The sequence below is a fragment of the Amphiprion ocellaris genome, chromosome 15 (genome assembly GCF_022539595.1).
Source record: "Amphiprion ocellaris isolate individual 3 ecotype Okinawa chromosome 15, ASM2253959v1, whole genome shotgun sequence".
Taxonomy (NCBI): domain Eukaryota; kingdom Metazoa; phylum Chordata; class Actinopteri; family Pomacentridae; genus Amphiprion; species Amphiprion ocellaris.
The window spans coordinates 2,207,540-2,230,389 of NC_072780.1; the positions used below are offsets into that span (position 1 = coordinate 2,207,540).

The 22,850-nt window shown below is 38.4% G+C and overlaps 1 protein-coding gene across 2 annotated transcripts in view; it reads right to left on the bottom strand.

Moving 5' to 3' along the window:
• LOC111567355 (glutamate receptor ionotropic, kainate 5-like) overlaps window positions 1–22,850 on the bottom strand; it is a 320,960-nt gene that overhangs the window by 44,336 nt on the left and 253,774 nt on the right. For both annotated transcript variants that reach the window (XM_055018245.1, XM_055018246.1), the window contains exons 14-15: window positions 19,909–20,022; window positions 1,619–1,728 (exon numbers count right to left, since the gene is read on the bottom strand). In XM_055018245.1, coding sequence (XP_054874220.1) covers window positions 1,619–1,728; window positions 19,909–20,022 — 224 coding nt within the window. The remainder of the gene's footprint in view (window positions 1–1,618; window positions 1,729–19,908; window positions 20,023–22,850) is intronic.

Sequence of the window (22,850 nt, forward strand, 5' to 3'; positions counted from 1 at the left end):
CTTTTGTGCATTTTTAAAAATTTTATTTAACTTTTTACAAAATCTCTTTATTCTACATGTTTGAAATACAGGAGGTTCTCCACTTCCATCAGAGTTCTGTTCCTACTGATCTACTAAGTTCGATTTTTGCCATAAGTCGGAACTCCGATGAAAATGTAACCAAATCCGTTCCGTGCATCACGATATCGATCAATTCTTCATAAAGTCATGAATACCAACGACTTTCATGCATGTATGAATCATTTTACTAGAAGATAACAGAATATTGTAACGGACTGATATTGTTGTTGATGTTGAGGTTTCAGTGTTTATTGTTCAGTTCCAGATTTACCTGATGTCAGTGAACGTGCCATGTTTAGTTAACTCACCTCTGATTGGCTGAGAGTCAGCAGTAGAGAGAGCTGGGAACGGCGGCTAATTCTGGAGCTAAGTTATGGGGTTTTTCTAGTTATTCTGGCGTTGGCTACGGTCCACAGTAGCCTGTGTGAAGGTTCAATAAACCAGCAGAGAACCAGATAAAGTCTCACTCATTCATCACAGAGGGTCGCTACAATATGTTGACCTGTTTTTACAACTTCACCCATGTTGGTCGGTGTTTCTTCCTGTTCCCAGAGTTTTATTCCATCTAATTTCACTTCCATGGAGACGGCTTTCCTTTTCTTCCAAGCATCAGAAGAGTCTGACTTACACTGGGAGCCATAATGAAGGACAGAAAGTTAGTGAATGTAGCACAATCCAAGGTGGAGTACAACCAGAGAATGGAAACAAAGCTGTCTGATAGCACCATGTGATGACGAATTCATCCACTCCACTCATCAACTAGTTCCACGTAACCAGTTCTGATGTCATGATGAAACGCTGTAAGTAGAGGACGTCATAAACTGAGGACTTCCTGTATGATGTCAGAATCTTTTTATTACACATTGTCACTTAAAAGTTCATTCATTTGTTTGTTCAAACTGAATTCTTCAATAAAATAAATAATTCAGCAACATCAGCACCAAAAATTCTGGGACTTTTCAGTTGAACTGCAGGCTGTGTACAGAAACAAATAAAACATGTAAGCAGTGAAATGTCTATAGTACTCCGAGTAATTTTTTCCCAGTATTAGTCATACCTGTAGGTGCTTGGAAAAATGTTGCACATGTTGATTCTATGATATCTTTATATATATATTTATATATATATATATATATATATGTATATATATATATATATATATATATATATATATATATATATATATATATATATATATATTTTTTTTTTTTTTTTTTTTTTTTTTTTTTTCAGATTTATGGCATTCTAACTTTGCTAAACTGCACAGCAGGCTTGGTCGTGCTGCTTCCATAGATGAAGGACTTTATACTGCAGTGACAATGAGCTCACAAACAAACAGAAACTGTTTGGAGTTCAGAAGGTTCACTTCTACAACAGAATATATTCTCTATGTGGTTAGTTGAGTGCATGACTGATTAGAGGTTGTTTATCAGTGCAAACAGTGAGCTTTAAGTCTAAAAAAGGTTCTTTGTCAAACAGACAAAACATCTCCAGAACTGAGCTCACTGTGATGCTTCAGCTATAGTTAGAACAACGAGCATGGAGGCAGGTGTGTTACCTGGCGGCCAGGAAGAGGACACAGCTGACGGCGAGGTAAGCCAACAGCATGAAGAGCCAGACAGCCGGAGAGAACGGGTCCAGGAAGGAGAAGTAGCCGGGCTTACGACCCTGAAACAAACACACAGATGCTCTGAAATGAAATAGAGGAGGAGAACTTTCTTCCTTTAGGGATATTTATGCTGCAGAATGCTGCTCATTGAAACACTTTAGGACTGAAATATTCAAAACCAAATCACATTTTTGCAACTTTTCCTGGAAGGTTTGTGATCAGGAGAATTAGTTAACCCTGATGTCATCCTGCGGGTCAAATTGACCTGTTTTAAAGTTTGAAAATGTGGAAAAAAAAACATATTTTCACAGTGAACATGTCCACATTTTCAACATTTTTGGGAAATCTTTGAACATTTTTTGGTGATAAAAAAGAAATGTTACAAAAATATTCTTAAAGAAAATATTTGAACTCATTTTTTGAAAATGTTTACAATAATTTTCTTGCCAAATTTGGGGTATGGGTGTATATATATATATATATATATATATACACACACACACACACACACACACACACACACACACACACACACACACACACACACACACACACACACACACACACACACGTATATATATATATATATGTATATATATAACTTTTAAGGGAAACTTTCAAGGAATTATTGGAATTTTCTTCCTGAAGGTTTTACAAGGTTTTTTTTGCTGAACTTTTGGATTTTTTTCAGACAAGGAAACAATAGTTTTTGGTGCCTGTAAATGAGGACAACAGGAGGATTAAATCAGAGGAGTCAAACTCATTTTAGTTCAGGTTCCACATTCATCCCAGTCTGATCTCCAGTAAAACCAGTAAAACCACAGCAGAATAACCTATAAATGACCACAACTCCTGATGGTTCCTTTGTTTTAGTGCAAAAATGTTCACATTCAAGGAATTATCTTTTTACTAAACATCATGAACAACATGAAATTTCTAAAGAACAATAATTTCACTTTCATCAACATTCAGCCTCAGTTCATCATTTCCACATTACAACTTCCAGATCACAGAGTGTCGACAAAGGAACACAATATTTAGTCATCTGGAACTGAACCACAGAGGATTTACTGAAAGGATCAAAATGACAAAAGTCAGACAAAAACAGAAAAAAACAACAAAAACAAGACAAACCATTCCAAAAATGAGACAAAAAAAATGAGACGACACAAAACAAAAGAGAGACAAAAAAGTTCTGTTTTTGTCAACTTGTGCCTCATTTTTGTCATCTTGTGTTTCATTTTTGTCATTTTGTGTGCGTTGTTTTTGTCATTTTGTGTCTCATTTTTGTCATTTTATGTGTCGTTTTTGTCGTTTTATGTGCCGTTTCTGTCATCTTGTGCCTCATTTTTGTCGTTTTGTCTCACCAACTTCAGGAACTTCCTGTTTACTTTCTGATACATCCCACCCACTGACAGGTGACATTACAGCCAGATAATTAGTGCTGTTCCCTGTAACACTGTGGTGTGTGTCTGTGTGTGTTTGCAGCTGAGGACTGGTTCTGCATCGCTCAGGTTACTCATTCACTCTTCAAACAGGTGAACTTTTGATTCAGGTGTAAAGCCATGAAGTGTACCAGGCTGGAGGTTGTGCGGCTGTGAGCTGGCAGCAGTGAGTTGTGATAATCACCGTGCTCAGAAAGCTGTCAACATCCCGGCTTAGAGAACCACCCTCCTCTTTCACGCTGACAGCCACGCATTTCTGGAAAATTACACACTTGGACCTGAATAGCTTTTCCTGTTTTTTTCTCTTCATTTTCTCGGCACGTAAACCCGCAATTGAAACGAAACAAACAAAAAAAAAAACAAGATAAACCAGCATATTACAGTTCCAACGCTCTCAGCAGCTAACGAGCATCAGCTAGTGTTCCCCGGTGAGATGACCCATTCCATCACCTCTCCTCCCTCTCCTCAGTCTGCTGGAGCTGGGATCTGGCAGCGAGGACGGTGAGGAACTCCCAGATTGGCTCAATTAAAGCAGATGACTGGAGCTGTAATGGAGGCAATCAGCTCTTCTGGTTTCTTGTCTGTTTTGGCTCAGAAGAAAACCAGACGGCCGAACTCAGACTGATATCTGGTCTGCTTTGTAGCATCTAGATGTCCTGAGGTAGGAAAGGAATCCAGTAAACACTCATCACCCCCATGTTTCCAACTCCATTAAAGGTTTTCTAATCGTGGATGTAACGAGGAACTGGATACCAGAATTAAAGAATTAATCGTGAATTAAGCACTAACCACAGATGCTTTTGTTATTAAAAAAAATCTAAATAAAGAATCACTTGGTTAAATCTGTCATTCTGCAATAAAAACACTCTGGCTATTCTTTAATTTAGTGCTGGTTGGAGGTCATTAACGACCACAGAAGTCTCTGTCATGGAGCTCGTTGCTGCTAAACTCATCCAGGTCCTGGTGAAATAAAACTTTTTATCAACTGTCACTGTCTCCTGCAATTTCATGGCAACAAATGCGCCAGGCTCTGTGGTGGTAATGGGAGGTAGCCAGCAGCATGGCGGCTGCTCTAAATATTAACCATGTCATTTCCTCTCTCTGCCACTATCTCCACGGCGATGATGTCACCCAGACTCGTACCCGCTGTAATGAAATGTTGCTGCACAGATCCGGTGAATAGCAGACTGATAATATATTGAGCTGTAATGAATTGGGAGCAGCGGCGGATCTAAACTTACTCCGTTCAGCACCGGGGGGCGAGAACACTGATAAACAGCGAGGCTTCCACTAATGTGTGTGCACGAGTCAACAGCTTGAGCAATTAAATAGATTAGCATCTTTAAGTGTGCTCGCCAGCTATTTAGATTGGTGCAGCGTGTGTGTGCGTGTGTGTGTCTGTGTGTGTGTCTGTGTGTGTGTGTGTGTGTTTACTCTGTGCAGAATGCTGTTTGTACTTGCAGACATGATTGTTTTGTGTGTTTAGCTGATTCGGGAGTCGTTCTCAGATTGCATCCTCTCTGGTTTGTGACGTTCAGATCCGTGCTCGTTGCTCGTGCACGGTTTTGTTCCCGCCGTGTTTGTGTTGTCTTTAAAGGAAATGATGTAATGCACGTGAAACGTCAATGAAATCAGGGGAGATGCATGTTTTCCCCCAGATATTTAATACAGCTCTGTGAGCCTGCGGCTGGTACTTTATCTTGGTGGTTTTCAGGGTTAGCGAAACATGCTAGATCTTGTTTTTTGTTTCCAGAGCGGTCCAGGCTATCCAGATTTTCCACTATTTGACCTGATAATACTTACACAATGTTTCATATTTGCCTTTATATAAAGAAAAACAGATAGTTAGCATGACAAATTGTGCTGTTTTTACATGTTTCTCACCACAAAGCGCTGCCAGTAGAGATATATTTAGATAAAAATGATAAGAAGAATAATCTAGCAATATTAAACTATTATACTGGGACGCTGTATAATTAAGTGATTGGGGAAAATATGTGCTTTCTGCCCCTAAAGCAGAGGTGTCAAACATGAGGCCCATGGGCCAAAAGCAGTCCTCCAGAGGGTCCAATCAGGTCCTCAAAGAGTAAAAATTCCAGAGAAGACATTAACTGCAGATTGTAAATTAGTAAAACTATAAATTTAAAATCATTTCTAGACCATGACAAGTTGTTTGGATCAGAAAGTAAAATACTAGATTGTTCATTGTTCTTTTGTTGTTTTGTGTCTCATTTTTGTCTCGCTTCAGTTTTTTTGTCTTATTTTTGTCATTTTGTGCTTTGTTTTATTCATTGTTTTGTGTATAATTTTTGTCTTTTTGTGGGTTTTTTCTCTCGCTTGTGTTGTCTATTTTTTGTGCTTTGTTTCTCGTTTTTGTCATTATTTGTCTCATTTTTGTCGTTTATCTCATTTCTTTGTCGTTTTGAGTCTCATTTTTGTAATATTTTGTCTTTTTTTGTTATTTATTATCTTATTATTGTGGTTTTGATCCTCCAGTAAATCCTCCATGGTTCAGTTCCAGATGACTAAATGTTGTGTTCCTTTGTCGACACTGATCTGGAAGTTGTAATGTGGAAATGATGAACTGAGGCTGAATGTTGATGAAAGTGAATTTATTTTTCTTAATAAATGTCAGGATGTTCATGATGTTTAGTAAAAAGATAATTCCTGAAATGTGAACATTTTTGCACTTGTGGTTGGAGTTGTGGCTATTTCTAGGTTATCATGCTGTGGTTTTACTGGTTTTACTGGAGATCAGACTGGACTGGATGTGGAACCTGGACTAAGATGAGTTGGACTCTTCTGATCTAAAGTCTCAGCTCATCACTGCTTTTTTTCTATGCTCGTTTTGCCCCACAACTTTTGAATTATTGCAATCAAAAAAAGTCACACAGAAATAATGTGATTTGGGTGTTTTTTATATGACGATAACACGCCTGACAAACTCCGTGGCTTTCAGAGAGTTAAACTATCAGCATGTTTGCATTTATTATCGTGGATGTACAGCTTTAGGTTGTAACTATGACTGAATTAGTTGTGAATTAAAATATTAACAGCAGAAGGAAGGAAGATATTTAGTTTCATGTTTTCCTTGTTTTCCTTGTAAACAGTTGAATCCAGCATCCTCACACCCGCAGGCTGCAGAAGTTAATTAAAGCTGCTTGTTTATGTGGTTCAGTCTCATAGTCATCATTTGGAGTTTAATTTTTCTCCACAGCTGTTGTATTGTTTTACATCTTGAATGAACACAAAGAAAAAGGGAACATTTCTGACATACTCATAGATGTTATTATTGTATGTTAGAGTGAGAACCATCAGTTAACCCTGATGGACTGGAAGATGGAATTACTGCAGAAATGCTGCTCTTTACTTTTATTTTTTAAAGCAAGTGAAGGTCAGAAATGATCTGAATGCAGCTTTAAGTGAAGCTTTAACCCTTCTGTTGTCTTCATTTACGGACACCAAAAAATATTGTTTCCTTGCCTGAAAAAAATGCAAAAACTCAGCAAAAAAAATTCTCCAAATCTCTGAAAATTTGCAAAACCTTCAGGAAGAAAATTCCAACAATTCCTTAAAAGTTTCCCTTAAAAGTTTTATTGTAAAAAAAATTCCCCAAATTTGGCAAAAAATTCTTGTAAATATTTTTTAAAAAATAGTAAAAATCTTCCAAAAAAATCCTAAAAATATCTAAAATGATTACATATATATCAGTAAAACTTCTGATATGAATCAAGCAAAATCCAGCGAAATTAGGACAAGTTTCATGTAATTCTGGACAAATTTTCTTTAATTATGGATCATTTTCGAGTCATTTTGGACAATTTTCAAGTCATTCTGGACTAATTTTCTTTAATTGTGGATCATTTTCAAGTCATTTTGGACATTTTCACCCTATATTAAAGGGACTTCTGCTGACTGCAGTAACAGGTTCTGTGCTATATATCCTATCTGCCCTGGGCCCTCTGAGTAAATCCATCCAGCCGGTGTTTTTATGTGTGTGCCATCATCAGCGGGGTCCGTTAGCTGGTCTATCGGCAGCTCTGCAGCCCAGCGTTTAGAGGAGTGAATTTACGACGCCTCGGTACAGATCCTCCGACTGCAGCGGGAGGCTGAAGCTCTCCTCCCAGTTTCAGTCGATGGATCTCTGACTGCTCGTCAGCTCGGCGGCGTGAGAGAGCAAACTGCCGTTACCGTGAGTAGAAATGTGCTCTCAGCCAACTGAATCCTTAAATAAACACTTAAGGAAATGCAGTTGGGCCTCGCTGTGAGCACATTAAACAGCTGACTGATCACGGAGTCAACAGGCTCTCACAGCCAGCGGATCAAACATGACGACAGATGGTGGAGGGAATACTGATGAGCTGCAGATGTACAGTAGAGCTCCATCAGCTCCAGGAGACACCATGCTTTAATGACAAACACCAAGAAATACATGTTTTATTAACGATTTTTAGTCACTCAAACCAAATTCTGCTACTAGACACCAGGACCTGAAGATTGTTGGATCAATCTATAACTGAGGGACTTCTGAAGTCCATGGGATATATCTGCATACATTTTTATTAAAAGTAAAAAAAAATATGTTTTTAAGTTCATTGTGATCATGTCTTTACAAATTCCATCATTATTTATTATGGAAACAATCACTTATTTACAAAACAATGACTGGATATCACTAAAATATCAACTAAATAACCGTCTGAATTTAATACCAACCACCTTCTAATGAGTTAAACAATAATAAAATGAGCTGATTCAGAAATAGTTTGGATGATCAATAGATCGATAGATCGATAGATCGACAGATCGATAGCTCGATAGATAGATAGATGGATGGATGGATGGATGGATGGATGGATGGATGGATGGATGATGGATGGATGGACGGACGGACGGACGGACGGACGGACGGACGGACGGACGGACGGACGGACGGACGGACGGACGGACGGACAGACAGACAGACAGACAGACAGACAGACAGATAGATAGATAGATAATTAATCCCAAGGGAAATTCAAGATTGCGTTCTTTTTATTAAGTTGAGATAAACACATAAAACATGAAAATCTCCTTTTCATGACTACTTTGTGTGGTGGAAAATAGTTTTTTAGATGTTGCAGTGAAAATAATACAAACACCATCCATCCATCCATTATCTATACACCGCTTAATCCTCACTAGGGTCATGGGGGGGCTGGAGTCTATCCCAGCTGACTCAGGTGAAGGCAGGGGACACCCTAGACAGGTCACCAGTCTGTCACAGGGCTACATACAAAGACAAACAAGCACTCACACATTCACACCTACGGGCAATTTAGAATAATCAATTAACCTCAGCATATTTTTGGACTGTGGGAGGAAGCCGGAGTACCTGGAGAAAACCCACGCATGCACAGGGAGAACATGCAAACTCCATGCAGAAAGATCCCGGGAAAGCCGGGACGCGAACCAGGGATCTTCTAGCTGCAAGGTGAAAGTGCTAACCACTACACCACTGTGCAGCCCTGATACAAACACTTGTAGGAAAAATACATAATATTAAATAAAAAACAAAATAAAAGATATAAATAAAGAGCTTAATGAAGCTCCTCCTTCAGCCTCCAGGTGTGTTCATGCCGACATCCTCAATCTGTTTACTTCCTTCCCCTCTATTCTACTGCTATTATAACCGAGTGCAACCAGTGCTCACTGAAACAACATTTAAAGGCACCAGAAATAAATTACTATCACAACAACAAGAAGCAAGAACACTGGGTTCACTGGCACAATGATACCAGTTATCATAGCCAGAACCTGGCTTTGTTGATTGAACTGCAGGTAGTGTTTCCACAGAGCAGAGAGGAGACGAGTATGGAAACAAATAACAGACGTAAGGATCAAATATCTACAAGATGTAGAGCAAAATAAAGTAAAACTAAAAGGAACACCTGGGGGCAGAAACACAAAGAATCAGGTCCTTGAATTAGTCTTTCTGGACATGCTGGTCCATCTGGAAAATTACGAAAACTGCAAAATTCTGTGCCATTAGAAACTCAGCCACGACCAACAGTCTCATGGCAAAAATTCAGGGAGTTTTCAGTTGAACTGCAGGCAGCGTTTATGCAGATAACAAATGTAAAAATGGATGTTGTATAGTCTCTGTAGTATTATAGGAATATTAATGGCATTCTAACTGTGTAGAGAAGCCCTCCAACATATGAAACTTACTTTTAAATCTCTTAATGCCGGAGTTGTTTTATCGAGTGAGAAGCTCTTTCGTTTGCCTCATTACATCTCTACAGGCTGGACGTCTCCATGAATCTGCAGCAGGTGATTTGAAAAGCCTCAGATGTGAATTTTGGTTTCAGAGGAGCTGTTGTGATTTAGATTTTCCCGACAAATTCTGCTTTCAGGTTGGAGACGCCAAGGGATGAGGAGATGGCAGGATTTCACAGCACTGCTTGCAGAGGTATTGTTTTGAATTGCATCATGTTCTCAGGTGAAGTCGTTTCAAGTCTTCGCTTTTTCTGCACATTTTTTCTGGTAGCAGGTTTGATTTCAAACGGATAAAACTGGCATTTTCCCCTCATCAATCTGCACCCAACCACTCGTAATGATGAAGTAAAAGAAGGTTTCTGTGTAATTTCAGCAGCTTTCTGCTGTGGCATCAAACTGCAGTCAGCTTTATGTTGACTTGATGAATTATCTCGGTTTGTGTGGAACCTGATGCAGTCCAAACCTGTAAGGTCTCAGAATGAATGTCAGGACAAAAAGACAGTCAGGTGAGGAGATACAACCATTTCTAAAGCACAGAGGCCTCCAAAACTGTGACATGGAAGAGGTTTGGAACCACAGAGGCTCTTTAAATGCAGCTTTTTACCACACGAACTCAGTTCAAAAACCAATGACAAACACTAGTTACTAGATATTACTGCAGATCTAGAGGTTTGCTACATTATTCTACAGTGTTTTGTGAATTTTACGCTCCTCAATGCAACGTTAGAGAGGAAAATGCCGCTACTTGATGAGGACATGAAGAGAAAACAAAATAGGACTTGTGTTCTCCTACGAAGTCACTCAGAAGAACCGAGCCTGGAGTTTCCTCACCTAAGAAAGGTTCTAAAGGAGAACATACACCCACATTCAGGACACCCTAAAACAACTCGTAGGTTCCTGCAGTAGGAAATGGCAAAAATTGTTGACCATCTAAAGTCCTCTCCACACTGTGTGATTTTAATAATCTTCTAAGTTCCCAGCTTGCTCTACTGTACCACATGAATTTAATAATCTTTGAGCACGACGTGAAGTTTGCTCTGTGATGATTGACAATGAAAACGCAGCTGAATCTCAGCCTACGATGTACGTGAGAATAAACAACCGAAGCTCCTACAATCACAGGGAAACTAGCTAAACATGAGCCCTACAATCACTGGGAAACTATCCAAACATGAACCCTACAATCACAGGGAGACTAGCCAAACATGAACCCTACAATCACAGGGAAACTAGCCAAACATGAACCCTACAATCACAGGGAAACTAGCCAGACATGAACCCTACAATCACTGGGAAACTATCCAAACATGAACCCTACAATCACAGGGAAACTAGCCAGACATGAACCCTACAATCACAGGGAAACTAGCCAAACATGAACCCTACAATCACAGGGAAACTAGCCAAACATGAACCCTACAATCACAGGGAAACTAGCCAAACATGAACCCTACAATCACAGGGAAACTAGCCAAACATGAACCCTACAATCACAGGGAAATTAGCCAAACATGAGCCCTACAATCACAGGGAAACTAGCCAAACATGAACCCTACAATCACAGGGAAACTAGCCAGACATGAACCTTACAATCTCAGGGAAACTAGTCAGACATGAACAGAGCCCTCACCCTGCTGACATTTATGTGTTTGGAGAGAAATCCTCAAAGAAGGAGGAGAATATGGAAGCGGTCATGGTTTGGAAAAACAGGACAATCTGGGATGCCAATTTTGCAAAGGGAGCTTGAAGTAAGTAACTGTTAGCATCTACTACCATTTTACATTAGCATCTACTGTTATGGTCTGTCATTTTCCAACAAAACACACTTCTTTGTTTAAATCCCACATACTTGTTTTGATGCATTTTGTCTTCATAAATCATCTATCTGGGTTTATTCATCAGTCCGTCATTCCATCCTGCATTTCTATTGGTTAGTTAGTTGCCGTAGGTCCAGCAGCATCACACCGGGAGACGATCACCCAAAATTTATGTTTGTCTTAGGTCGCCATGACAACAGCCGTCCTTGAACCTGTCTCACAGCTACGTAGGACCACAGAGTCAGAGCCCAGACCAAAGATATCACCACCGTTCTCTCACCGTTGGTATCTCTGGTCTGGCACACTGAAAATCTCACAGTATGGAGAGGCCTTTAGCAAAGAGATTAACCAAATGAGGAGATCCTTGATAAGGGAGAAGACCAAAAAACACAACCTTCCTCTAATTCCAGGTTCAGATTAAAGGAGTTTTAGAATCAGAACATTACACAAAGAAACTGAAGACATTCTTCTGTCTAGTCTCAGACATGCACAAAACTGTGAATCAGACACTACTGTAAATGGCATATTATCTAGAAGATGATTGTGTTAGAGGGAGCTGTGATCTCCTGGGGAAGCAGATGGAAACAGAATGGAGACTTTGGTGCAACAACCTGCTCTTCCACTGACACTAATATGACTTCACAGCGAGTTAAAGCAAAAGCAGAAATGAGTCTGGATGAGTAAACGCTTACAGAGAGGTTTGTCTCTTCTACAGCAAGAACTGGAGGTGAGATCTGAATTATAACAGAACATTTAGTATTGCCTGGTAGCAGTGTTCACTGCTTCTGTAAGTCTTAAATATCAAACATGTTGGATATTATCTGACGCCCTGATGAGTCTGTGAGGAGTTTAGGAGGATTCAGAGTGGATCTATAAACTCCTCACATTAGAAACACTCTGGAGCAACATCACAGTCAGATATCTACTGTAATATTTAGATCTTTAGGAGTCCTCTGCAGAGACAGAGAACCTTTATTGGGCTGGACAGAAGGAGTCAACTCCTCAGTAAAATCAGTGATGGCCTTTTAGGAGTTTGTCAAACTGCATTTGAAGGACAAAAAGGAAGATTCTCTGATCTGATGAGACACAAACTGAACTCTTTGGGCAGAATTCCAAATAGTGGAGCCGTGTTTTCATATAACTGTCAAATAAATTGGAAGAAGGAAAACGCTGCCAGAGGAGTTTCTGTTGGAATAAAATAGATTCACCAAATCACGTTTTCCCCTTATTATCTGTTCATGAATGCAGTCAGATGAGAAACATGCCAGAGTTTGATCAGTTTAAATTAAAATCAGCACAACAAAGGGTGCCAAAGAGAATACGTCATTCATTTGATTCAATCTGGTTGTTTTTCTGGATTTCAGATGGAAGACAAGAGATACAGTTTCGTTAGGAAGCTGGAGAACCTGGAGGAAACCCAGCAGGGAGAAGACGGAAACTCCATGCAGAAAGATCCCAGGATATGAAAGAATCACAAGACCTTTATTTTGAAAAGAAAAGGAAAAAACTAAACTGAAACATTACTGACGAACCCAACAATGCCTGCTACGGATGCTGTTTTTACTTCTTTTTTCCTCAATGTTCTGTCTTAAATGTGAGCTCATACAACTGAATGTATTCTGGAAAATGGAATTAAATCCATATAGACTCCTAGATTTTGAATTTTACCTGAAGCCTCAATTTTGTGAGAAAGATCCACCATTAACTGATGCAGGAAAGGGACGAATTGGTGCCTAAAAGTTCATCAAAATGCAGAAAATTTTGTGTTTAATGCCCCAAGCCCCCTTCAATATTAAGATAAAACCTCCATCCATGTTCACAGAACAACGCTTTGTTCTGCTAGATTTAAACTTAGTGAGTCAAAAGGGAAAATTCACACTTTGTTCCATCCTCGCTCTGCCTCCTAATCACATACGTAAAGAACCGGCTTTTCAAGAGCTTTTCAACGCCACATAAAAGGTAATTTGACACCTATTTCTGTCCACAGTGTGAATTTATAATGGAAAACCAGCACGGATAATTTTAAGTAAAGATGTTCACTACGGTTCAAAAATTTATAGTCACTTACAAATGTCCTTATTTTGAAAAGAAAAGCATTTTTTTCAGTGAATATACCATGAAATGAATGATAAATCCAGTGTAGACACTGTTAATGTGGTAAATGACTATTGTAGCTGGAAACAGCTGATTTTTAATGGAATATCTCCATAGCGGTACAGAGGAACATTTCCAGCAACCATCACTCCTGTGTTCTAATGCTACATTGTGTTAGCTAATGGTGTTGAAAGGCTCATTGATGATTAGAAAACCCTTGTGGAATTATGTTAGCACATGAATAAAAGTGGGAGTTTAATGGAAAACATGGAATGGTCTGGATGACCCCAGACTTTTGAACAGTAGTGTATATATTTAGTGTATTTTATTACTATGTTTATAATATATTTTATTTAATTTTTTAAAATATATTTTAAACTATAATTTATTGTATTTTTACTATTTTTTTTACTGTATTTCTATTGTATTTTTACAGTTTTTACTGTATTCCTACTATATTTTACAGTATCTTTACTATATTTTTACTGTATTTTTTACTATATTTCTATTTTATTTTCATTGTATTTTTACTATATTTTTACCGTATTTTTACTATGTTTTTATGAGATTTTTACTGTATTTTTTACTGAATTATTACTATATTTCTATTGTATTTTTACTATATTTTACTGTGTTTTTACTATACTTTTACTGCATTTTTAATGTATTTTTACTATACTTTTCCTGTATTTTTACTATATTTTTACTGCATCTTTGCTGTGTTTTATGAGATTTTTATTGTATTTTTACTATATTTTTTCTTTATTTTTCACTATATTTTCACTGTATTTTTTATATATTTTTACTGCAGTTTTGCTTTATTTTTGCTATATTTTTACTGTATTTTTACTATATTTTTTCTGTATTTTATAGCATTTTTGCTACATTTTTATTATATTTTTACTGTATGTTTACTATATTTTTCCTTCATTTTTGCTATATTTTTACTGTATTTTTTACAGTAAAAACCTCTCCTGGACAGACAACATCACGGCTGTCACAAAGAAGGCTCAGCAGCGGCTACACTTCCTGAGAGTCCTCAGGAAGAACAACCTGGACAGGAAGCTGCTGCTGACCTTCTACAGCTCATCCATAGAGAACCTGCTGATGTTCTGTGTTTCCACCTGGTACAGGAGCTGCACTGAGGCAGACAGAGCGAGGCTTCAGAGGATTGTTGGCTGTCCTCTCCCCTCCCTCATGGACATCTACTCCACCCGGTGCCTCAGCAGAACTCAGAACATCATCAAGGACAGTTCACATCCTGGTTCTCAGCTTTTTGATCTGTTGCCCTCTGGAAGGCGCTACAGATGTATTAAAGCGAGGACAAACAGACTTAAAAACAGCTTCTTTTTGAGAACCATCACCACCCTGAACTCTCACATGTCTCATGTCTCACACCCAGCCAACAATATGATGTGAAATGTGCAATATACACCACTGCCTCATTCACTGCTATTTATATTCACTCCGTTATTTATACTGTGTATATGTAAATCCACTGTTTTGCATTATCTTTAAGATTTCCTTGCACTGAAAAGGAGAAGCTTTGCAATCTCGTTATACATTATATAATGACAATACAGAATATTCTATTCTATTCTGTGTTAGCACATGAATAAAAGTGGGAGTTTTCATGGAAAACATGGAATTATCTGAGTGACCCCAGACTTTAGAACAGTAGTGTATCTCTGAGTGACAAAAGAGTGGAAAAAAACAGCACTTAAGACTTTTTAACACAACAATCTGACCCTGCAGATCCCCGATTCTCCCACTTTTCCACCCTGAGCAGGTCTCAGGATGTGGAGGAGCATGGAGTGGGTGTTTTTAGATTCCAGTCAGGGAGGCAGAGTCACCGATCCTCCCTGAGGGCCTGAAAAACTCGTATTTTTCAAGCAGCAGCTCCTGTCACCCCCCTCAAACTGAATCACATCCCCTCTCCTCTCCAAATAATAAAAGAAAAACAGCAGAAGAAGAAACATGCCCTCTATCTGTGTCCCCGGCTTTTATCTGCTCTGTCAGCTCCCCTCCCTCCATGCCTGATCTCTCCGGGTCGTAGGAACATTTTCTGTTGCTTTTCGTCTTGAACCTGGTGGTGTGACTGAGTGACCCGAGCGGTCGGAGGACGGCGGTCGCCTCCGGCAGCTCAGCTTCTTGCTGAGGAGGCGGCCGTCGCTGCGACTCGTGGCCTTTTCTGTCTGAATTCATCAAATCATCAGGCAGGCGGCGAGCAGCAGACAGACAGAGTCAACAGGTGCAAGTGTTCTGCTGTTCAATTTGTAAAAGTTTGCGCTCGATTCCGCAGGCGGGACTCGGAAATAAAAGGACCTTTTAACATCATCTCAAGAAAACAAACAGCCGACTGCACTTCTCTCTGCTGCTTCTCTCTGATTTAACATTTGTTCAGGCTGTAAACACTGTTTTTATTATTTTCAGGACCTTCACAGATAAAAGTGTGATGTGATTTTTATTTACCAGAGCAGCAGGAGGAAGACTGAAACTGATGGATTCCATATTTTGTTGTGCAAAATGTTGTAGAAATCCAGTTCTGACAGGGATGCTGTATAATGTGATGAATGTTGTTCATTTATATCGTACCTTTTAACCTTAAATAAAGAAATTATTTTGGGCCCTAAACAAAAAAAAAAAAAACAGTTTTAACTCATGTTGTTGAGTTATGACTACTTCTGCTCAGCCAACAAACCCACTGAGTTTGTTAAATTAGCTTTAGGTATTTCTAATTACTGTCCAAGCGTGTTAAAATAGAGCTGGGAACTGAAATCCTGAACTCAATCGAAGAAAAACAAAGTTATCAGCCGATTTCATGAAGCTACCTCAACTTGAATCTAATACAGGAGGTCCTCGGTTTACGACGTCCTCGACCTACAGCGTTTCATCGTTACATCAGAACTGGTTACGTGGAACTAGTTGACGAGCGGAGCGGATGAATACGTTGCTATCAGACGTCTTGGTTTCCATTCTCTGGCTGGTTTCTCCTGAAGCTCCTACAGTTTAAAGGTGGAACATTTCAGGTCATGAACCTCCTCATTAGACTATGTCATGGTGCCCGTTGCAGCTAAACTCCTAGAATGCTCTCTGCTTTAACATGAACTGCCCAAAATGACCCACAAAACTACAAAAACAAGAAACAAAATGACAAAAACGAGACACAAAACTACAAAAACAAGAAACAAAATGATAAAAATAAGATACAAAACGACAAAAACAAGAAACAAAATGACAAAACAACACACAAAACAACAAAAACAAGAAACATCTGAACCGTTCTTGTTGGGAGAATCTCTGGATGGAATGAGGACACAGATTCGATAGGACTTCTCCAGTCTGTTTCTGGGCAGCTAACACAGCTAGCTCAGTGCTGAAACTTATTATTAAACTGACTGCCAACTTATTTGAAGCCTCCAGTCCTGACAGTCTGCCGTGGAACAGCCTGTATTTTTTATGACAGCCTTGCAGGTAGTGCAGCTCTTTTATACCTCGCTGTTCCTGAACAACAAGAGTCAGTCCTCACACTGGCTGCTTTGCAAACAGAAACCTAAAGTCATGTGTTGAGCAGAGAAAAGAAGTTTTCATAGAAATTAAGTCTGAAAAAGTCATCTCATATTCTCTTTGTTCCACAAGGAAAACTGCACTGAAATTAAATGGAAAGTTATATTTTAAAAACAGAACCATGATGAAATGTCTGACATTATTTGCCAACAAACTAAAAGGAAAAAAAAAACATGTTTTTCTACAAAGCTGTGTTGCATCGTGGGGTTTTGGAGCATTCAGCTCTTTTTAGAAACAGGATATGTAAGAATTCTGGCCTCACTGATCTGTTCAGTCATTTAAACATCATTTTTACGTTAATTAACGTAATCATTTTCAGTTGTGAGAGATTAGAAAAGACATCAAAACGATGTGCTATATCTACAGGAAGTCCTCGGTTTACGACGTCCTCGACCTACAGCGTTTCATCATTACATCAGAACTGGTTACGTGGAACTAGTTGACAAGCGGAGCAGATGAATTCGTCGTCACATGGTGCTATCAGACAGCTTTGTTTCCATTCTCTGGTTGTACTCCACCTTGGATTGTGCTACATTCACTAACTTTTTATCCTTCATTATGGCTCCCAGCGTAAGTCAGACTCTTCTGATGCTTGGAAGAAAAGGAAAGCCGTCTCCATGGAAGTGAAATTAGATAGTTTTCCAATTTAAAGGTGGAACATTTCAGGTCATGAACCTCCTCATTAGTCTTTGTCATGGTGCCCATTGCTACTAAACTCCCACAATGCTCTCTGCTTTAACATGTACTGCCCATTGTCCAAAATGACACACAAAACAACAAAAACAAGAAACAAAACGACAGAAACGAGACACAAATGATGAAAACAAGACAAAATGACAAAAATGAGAGACAAAAGGACAAAAACAAGACACAAAAGGACAAAAACAAGACAAAATGACAAAAACGAGAGACAAAATGACAAAAATGAGAGACAAAATGAAAAAAACGAGAGACAAAATGACAAAAACGAGAGACAAAAGGACAAAAACGAGACACAAAAGGACAAAAACAAGACAAAATGACAAAAACGAGAGACAAAACGACAAAAACGAGAAACAAAATGACAAAAACGAAACACAAAACGACAAAAACATGACACAAAACGACAAAAACAAGACACAAAACGATAAAAATGAGACACAAAATGATGAAAACGAGACACAAAATGGAGGTGAGCTAACTAAACATGGCACGTTCACTGACATTAGGTAAATCTGGAACTGAACAATAAACATTGAAACCTCAACATCAACAACAATATCAGTCCATTACAATATTCTGTTATGTTCTAGTAAAATGATTCATACATGCATGAAAGTCGTTGGTATTCATGACTTTATGACTGATCGATATCGTGATGCACGGAACGGATTTGGTTACATTTTCACCAGACTTACGGAGAAAATCGACTTAGCGAGATCAGTAGGAACAGAACTCTGATGGAAGTGGAGGACCTCCTGTACATCTAAACCTAAACTTCCAGCAGCTTATCCTACTGCCCAGATAACTAGTCACCAGGTTGATTTAGCTCCTGCTGTTGCTCCTTGAACCCTGAACTGATTCTCTGTCCATGGGATGCTTTGTAATTCAAAATATTTATTCAAGCTACAGCACATTCCTCCTGATGCTGGCAGTATTTAATAAACTCAGCAGGAAAACTACAAGCAGCAGAACAAGATATTAAACTTCAGCTCCTGTTAACGTCTTATGGAGGATAATAAAATCTCTATTCCATTTATTATCGGTGAGCATTGTTAATCTAAGGTCTCTTATTTCTGACATTTCAATTTGTTTCCTTATAGATTTGAAATTACAGAGTCAAGTGAAGGAGAACGGGGAGTTGTTTCTTATTCGGCTCCACAAACTGCATTATTTCTGCTTTCTGTGATGCTTTAGCTGAAATATGGAACACGTCTGAATTCTATCCCTTCACACAGCTCACAGTACGGTGCTTCTGCTTGTGAAGGGTGATATGGAGATTAAGAGGGCTGATCTGAGGTCAGTTTGTCACTCAGACATGAAGCCGATACATCCAGATCCTGCCAGGTGTTCTCACAGCAGCTGTAAAATGTGCTCTAGAGCACTGCTGCTCTTATTTCTGAATCCTATAAGCAGCAGAGCAACGTAACCCTAAAAATGTGTCAGGCTCAGAGAAAATGGCGAGATATTCCACAGAGTTCAGGAGATTAAAATGTGCACTAAAGTACTGCAGGACTCAACTTTTTCTAGGCAGCAGTGAAATATAGAAACCAGTAAAAGGGCTGATCTTAATACAGAGCTAACCCTCCTGTTGTCCTTATTTACAGGCACCAAAAAATATTGTTTCCTTGTCTGAAAAAATCCAAAAATTCAGAAAAAAATTTCCCCAAATTTCTGAAAAGTTGCAAAACTTTCAGGAAGAAAATTCCAATAATTACTTAAAAGTTTCCATTAAAAGTCTTATTTTAAAAAATACCCCAAATTTGGCAAAAAAAAATCTTGTAAATATTTCAAAAAATGAGTAAAAATCTTCTAAAAAAAATCCTAAAACTATCTAAAATGATTACATACATATCAGTAAAACTTCTAATATTTTCTTTAAGAACATTCACATAAAAATCAACCAAAATCCAGTGAATTTCACTGGATTTTGGTTGATTTTTATCAACACAGCTCCCTCTAACACAATCATCTTCTAGATAATATGTCATTTACAGTAGTGTCTGGACGACACAAGGGTTGAATGTTTGTGATCCAATAATATCCTCCTGCTGTTTTATTGCTTCTTTTCACAGCCTCTACTTTCCTGCACTGAATTTAAACAAATCAACATATATAAAGTTTAATAATAAATACGTTATCTTCCGTGATGCTTTAGGTTTTTGCAGCAGTATCATTTTAGCATCTCTATCACCACATCAGAACAGGACAGGAGAGTCTGAATCTGATTAAAACGAATGAAACTTTCCCAGCTGGTCGACTGTAAAAGTGCTTCTAGACCTGCTTTCATCCTCAGGCCGGTAAAGCTGTTCCTGATGGAGGTCAGGAGTAAAGACAGAGAACATGAAGGAGAGTTTACCAGATGGACCCGGTACAGGATGCTGATCCCCAGAGTCATGAAGGGTTTGGAGAAATCGATCACCTTCTCTCTCTCTGAGGTGATGGTGAAGCCGGCCACCGCCAGATCGGCTTTCTGCAGAGACAGGAAAAGACGGAGGGAAGGTTTTAGTGAACGCCTTCATGTTTCAGCCACAAACCTACAGAGCTGAGAAGGAAAATGACAGAAAGACAGGAGTAAAGAAGAACAAATGAGAGGGAGAATTCAGTCGAGGTGCAGACGGAGGATGAGCTGAGATGCTTTCAGGTTCACCGATGGAGCGTGAGAAAAATAAGACGGATTGGAAATGAGGAAGAGGCGGCCAGATAAACAAATAAATCAACAAATAAATCAACATCAGAGAAGCAGAGATGCTGGAGGAGGAAATAAATAGAAACCCTGAGGAGGAAGGAAGAAGAAAGAAGAGGTCATGTGGGGAGGACAAGAAGAAAAGCTGATGGACAGATGAAGAGAAAGACTCAAGAACTGGACTAGAATCATGTTTAAACGTCATTTTCAACAGTTTTGGAGTCATTTTGAACAAGTTTTGGTCCTTTTGAATGAGTTTCAAGTTCTTTTAGACAAGTTTGTTGATCATTTTGGGCAATTTTGAAATGATTTCAAACAAGTTGGAGTCATTTTGAACAAGTTTTGGTCCCATTTAACAAGTTTTCTTTATTTTGAAATTAGTTTTCAAGTCATTTTGATGAATTTTTTCACTTTTTGGACAAATATTTGTTGTTTTGCACAAATCTGGATTGATTTTGGACACTTGGGCCATGTGGAGTCAGTTTTTAAAAAATTTAAAGTCATTTTTGAGCAGTATGGCCATTTTGGACCTTTTTTGGAATTCTGGACCCTTTTTGGGTCATTTTGGACAAAGTTAGGAGACATTTTGGACACTTCATGAATTATTTTGGGCAATATTGAGTTATTTTGGACAAGACTTGTGATGTTGAACAATTTTGAGTCATTTTAACCAACTTTGAGTCATTCTGGACACATTTCACAGTTGTTTTGGACACTTTTTGAGTCATTTTGAACAAGGTTTGTGATGTTGGACAATTATTGTGTCATTTTAGACAATTTTCTGTCATTTTGGACATGTTTGTGTCATGTTGGACAACTCTTGAATACTTTTGACTATTTTATGTCATTTTTGACAATGTTTGGAGTCATTTTGAACTTTTTTTTTTTTTACATATTTTTGGGCAATGTGGAATAATTTTGGACAAGATTTGTGATGTTGGACAATTTTAGAGTCATTTTGTACACTTTTTAAGTCATTTAAATAAAACTGAGCCACTTTTGGCACGTTCTGCATGAATTTAAGCATAGTCTGAGTCATTTTGGCCAACTTTAATTGAATTTGGTCACATTTTGAGGCATTTTGTACAATTTTAAAATCTTTTTGGAATATTTTTGAGCCATTTGGCTTTCAGGTTCACCGAAGGAGCGTGAGAAAGACAAGAAGAGCTCAAACTGAGGGAGGGGCGGCGAGATAAATAAATAAACAGACAAATAAATCAACATCAAAGCAGCGACAACAGGAGGAGGAGGAGAAACGCTGGAGGAGGTCAGTGGAGATCTGAGAGGAAATGAGATCCGAACCCAGAGGAGGAGAGAAGAAGAAAGAAGAGGTGATGAGGGAGGAGGACATGAAAGAAAAGCTGGTGTTCAGGTGAAGAAAAAAACACAAATATGCAAGAAAAAAAGCAGATTAAAAGTGAGGCCAGAAGATAATTCTCATCTAAAGTCACTTAACAGAACAAATATTTGGGAAGATTCAGAGAAAACAAAGCAAGTGGGAATGTAAATGTACAGAGATCACTTTGTTGTTCTGCTCCTAATGATTCTAATTTATTCTGTAATGAGAAAACACTTTAATGTCTTACAGAACAGCACAATGTTTTCCTGTAATGGTATTCTCTCTGATTTTACCCTCAGAGGACAACTTTTCCTCACAGCTCGCTTTCACTTTAACTGTAGCATGACAGAAGGGTTATTAGTGTTGTTTTTAACTCTTTATCTTCTGGTACACATATGAGAAAATGTCCAAAAGGACTCAATAACTGTCCAAAATAAGAAAAAGAATGGCTTGAAGCTTGTCCACAACTATTAAACACTTGTCTAAAAATTATTAACCGTGTACAATATGATTTAACACTTATCTAAAATAACAAAAATTTGCCCAAAATGACTCAAAACTCATCTAAAACGAATCAAAAATTGACTGGAATAGCTGGACTTGTCCACAAGGACCTGAAACCGATCCAGTCCAACAAAAACCTGAGTCAACCTGCTCAAGATGGATCAAAAAATGGTCCAGAATGACACAATAAACGTCCAAAATGACTTAAAAACCTGTTTAAAATGCCAAAAATGAGTAAAAATGGCTCAGAAATTAGTAGTTTGGCCAAGTTTTTGTCATTTTGGACAACAATTCTTGAGTCATTCTGGACAAATTTTGAGTCACTTTGGACAAGTTTGGTTATTTTGGACAATTTTTGATAAAGTTAAAGCATTTTGAGTCATTTTGTACAGATTTTAAGTGATTTTGTGTCAATTTGGACATTTTTTTTTGCCATATTGGAGAGATTTCAAGTCATATTGGTTCATTTTGAAGTTTAAATTTAGCTGCTGACATCCATCCTGCCGAACTGACCCAGAAGCAGCTCTTAAACTATTAAACTGACGCTTCTGAGCTCCACAGTTTGTCCCACCGGAGCTGAAATTAACAGCAGCACCTTTGTTCCACATGTTTGAGGCGTCTTTGCAGAGATTGTGGAGCTTTTAATGAAATATTGATTTTTATTGTCCAGAAGTCGTTGTTGGGGCTGAATGCATTACCCGTTAACGATGAATTGTTCCAGTGCAGCTCTCAGCACTAAAAACTGCTACATCGGAGCTTTTGTTCCCAGTGG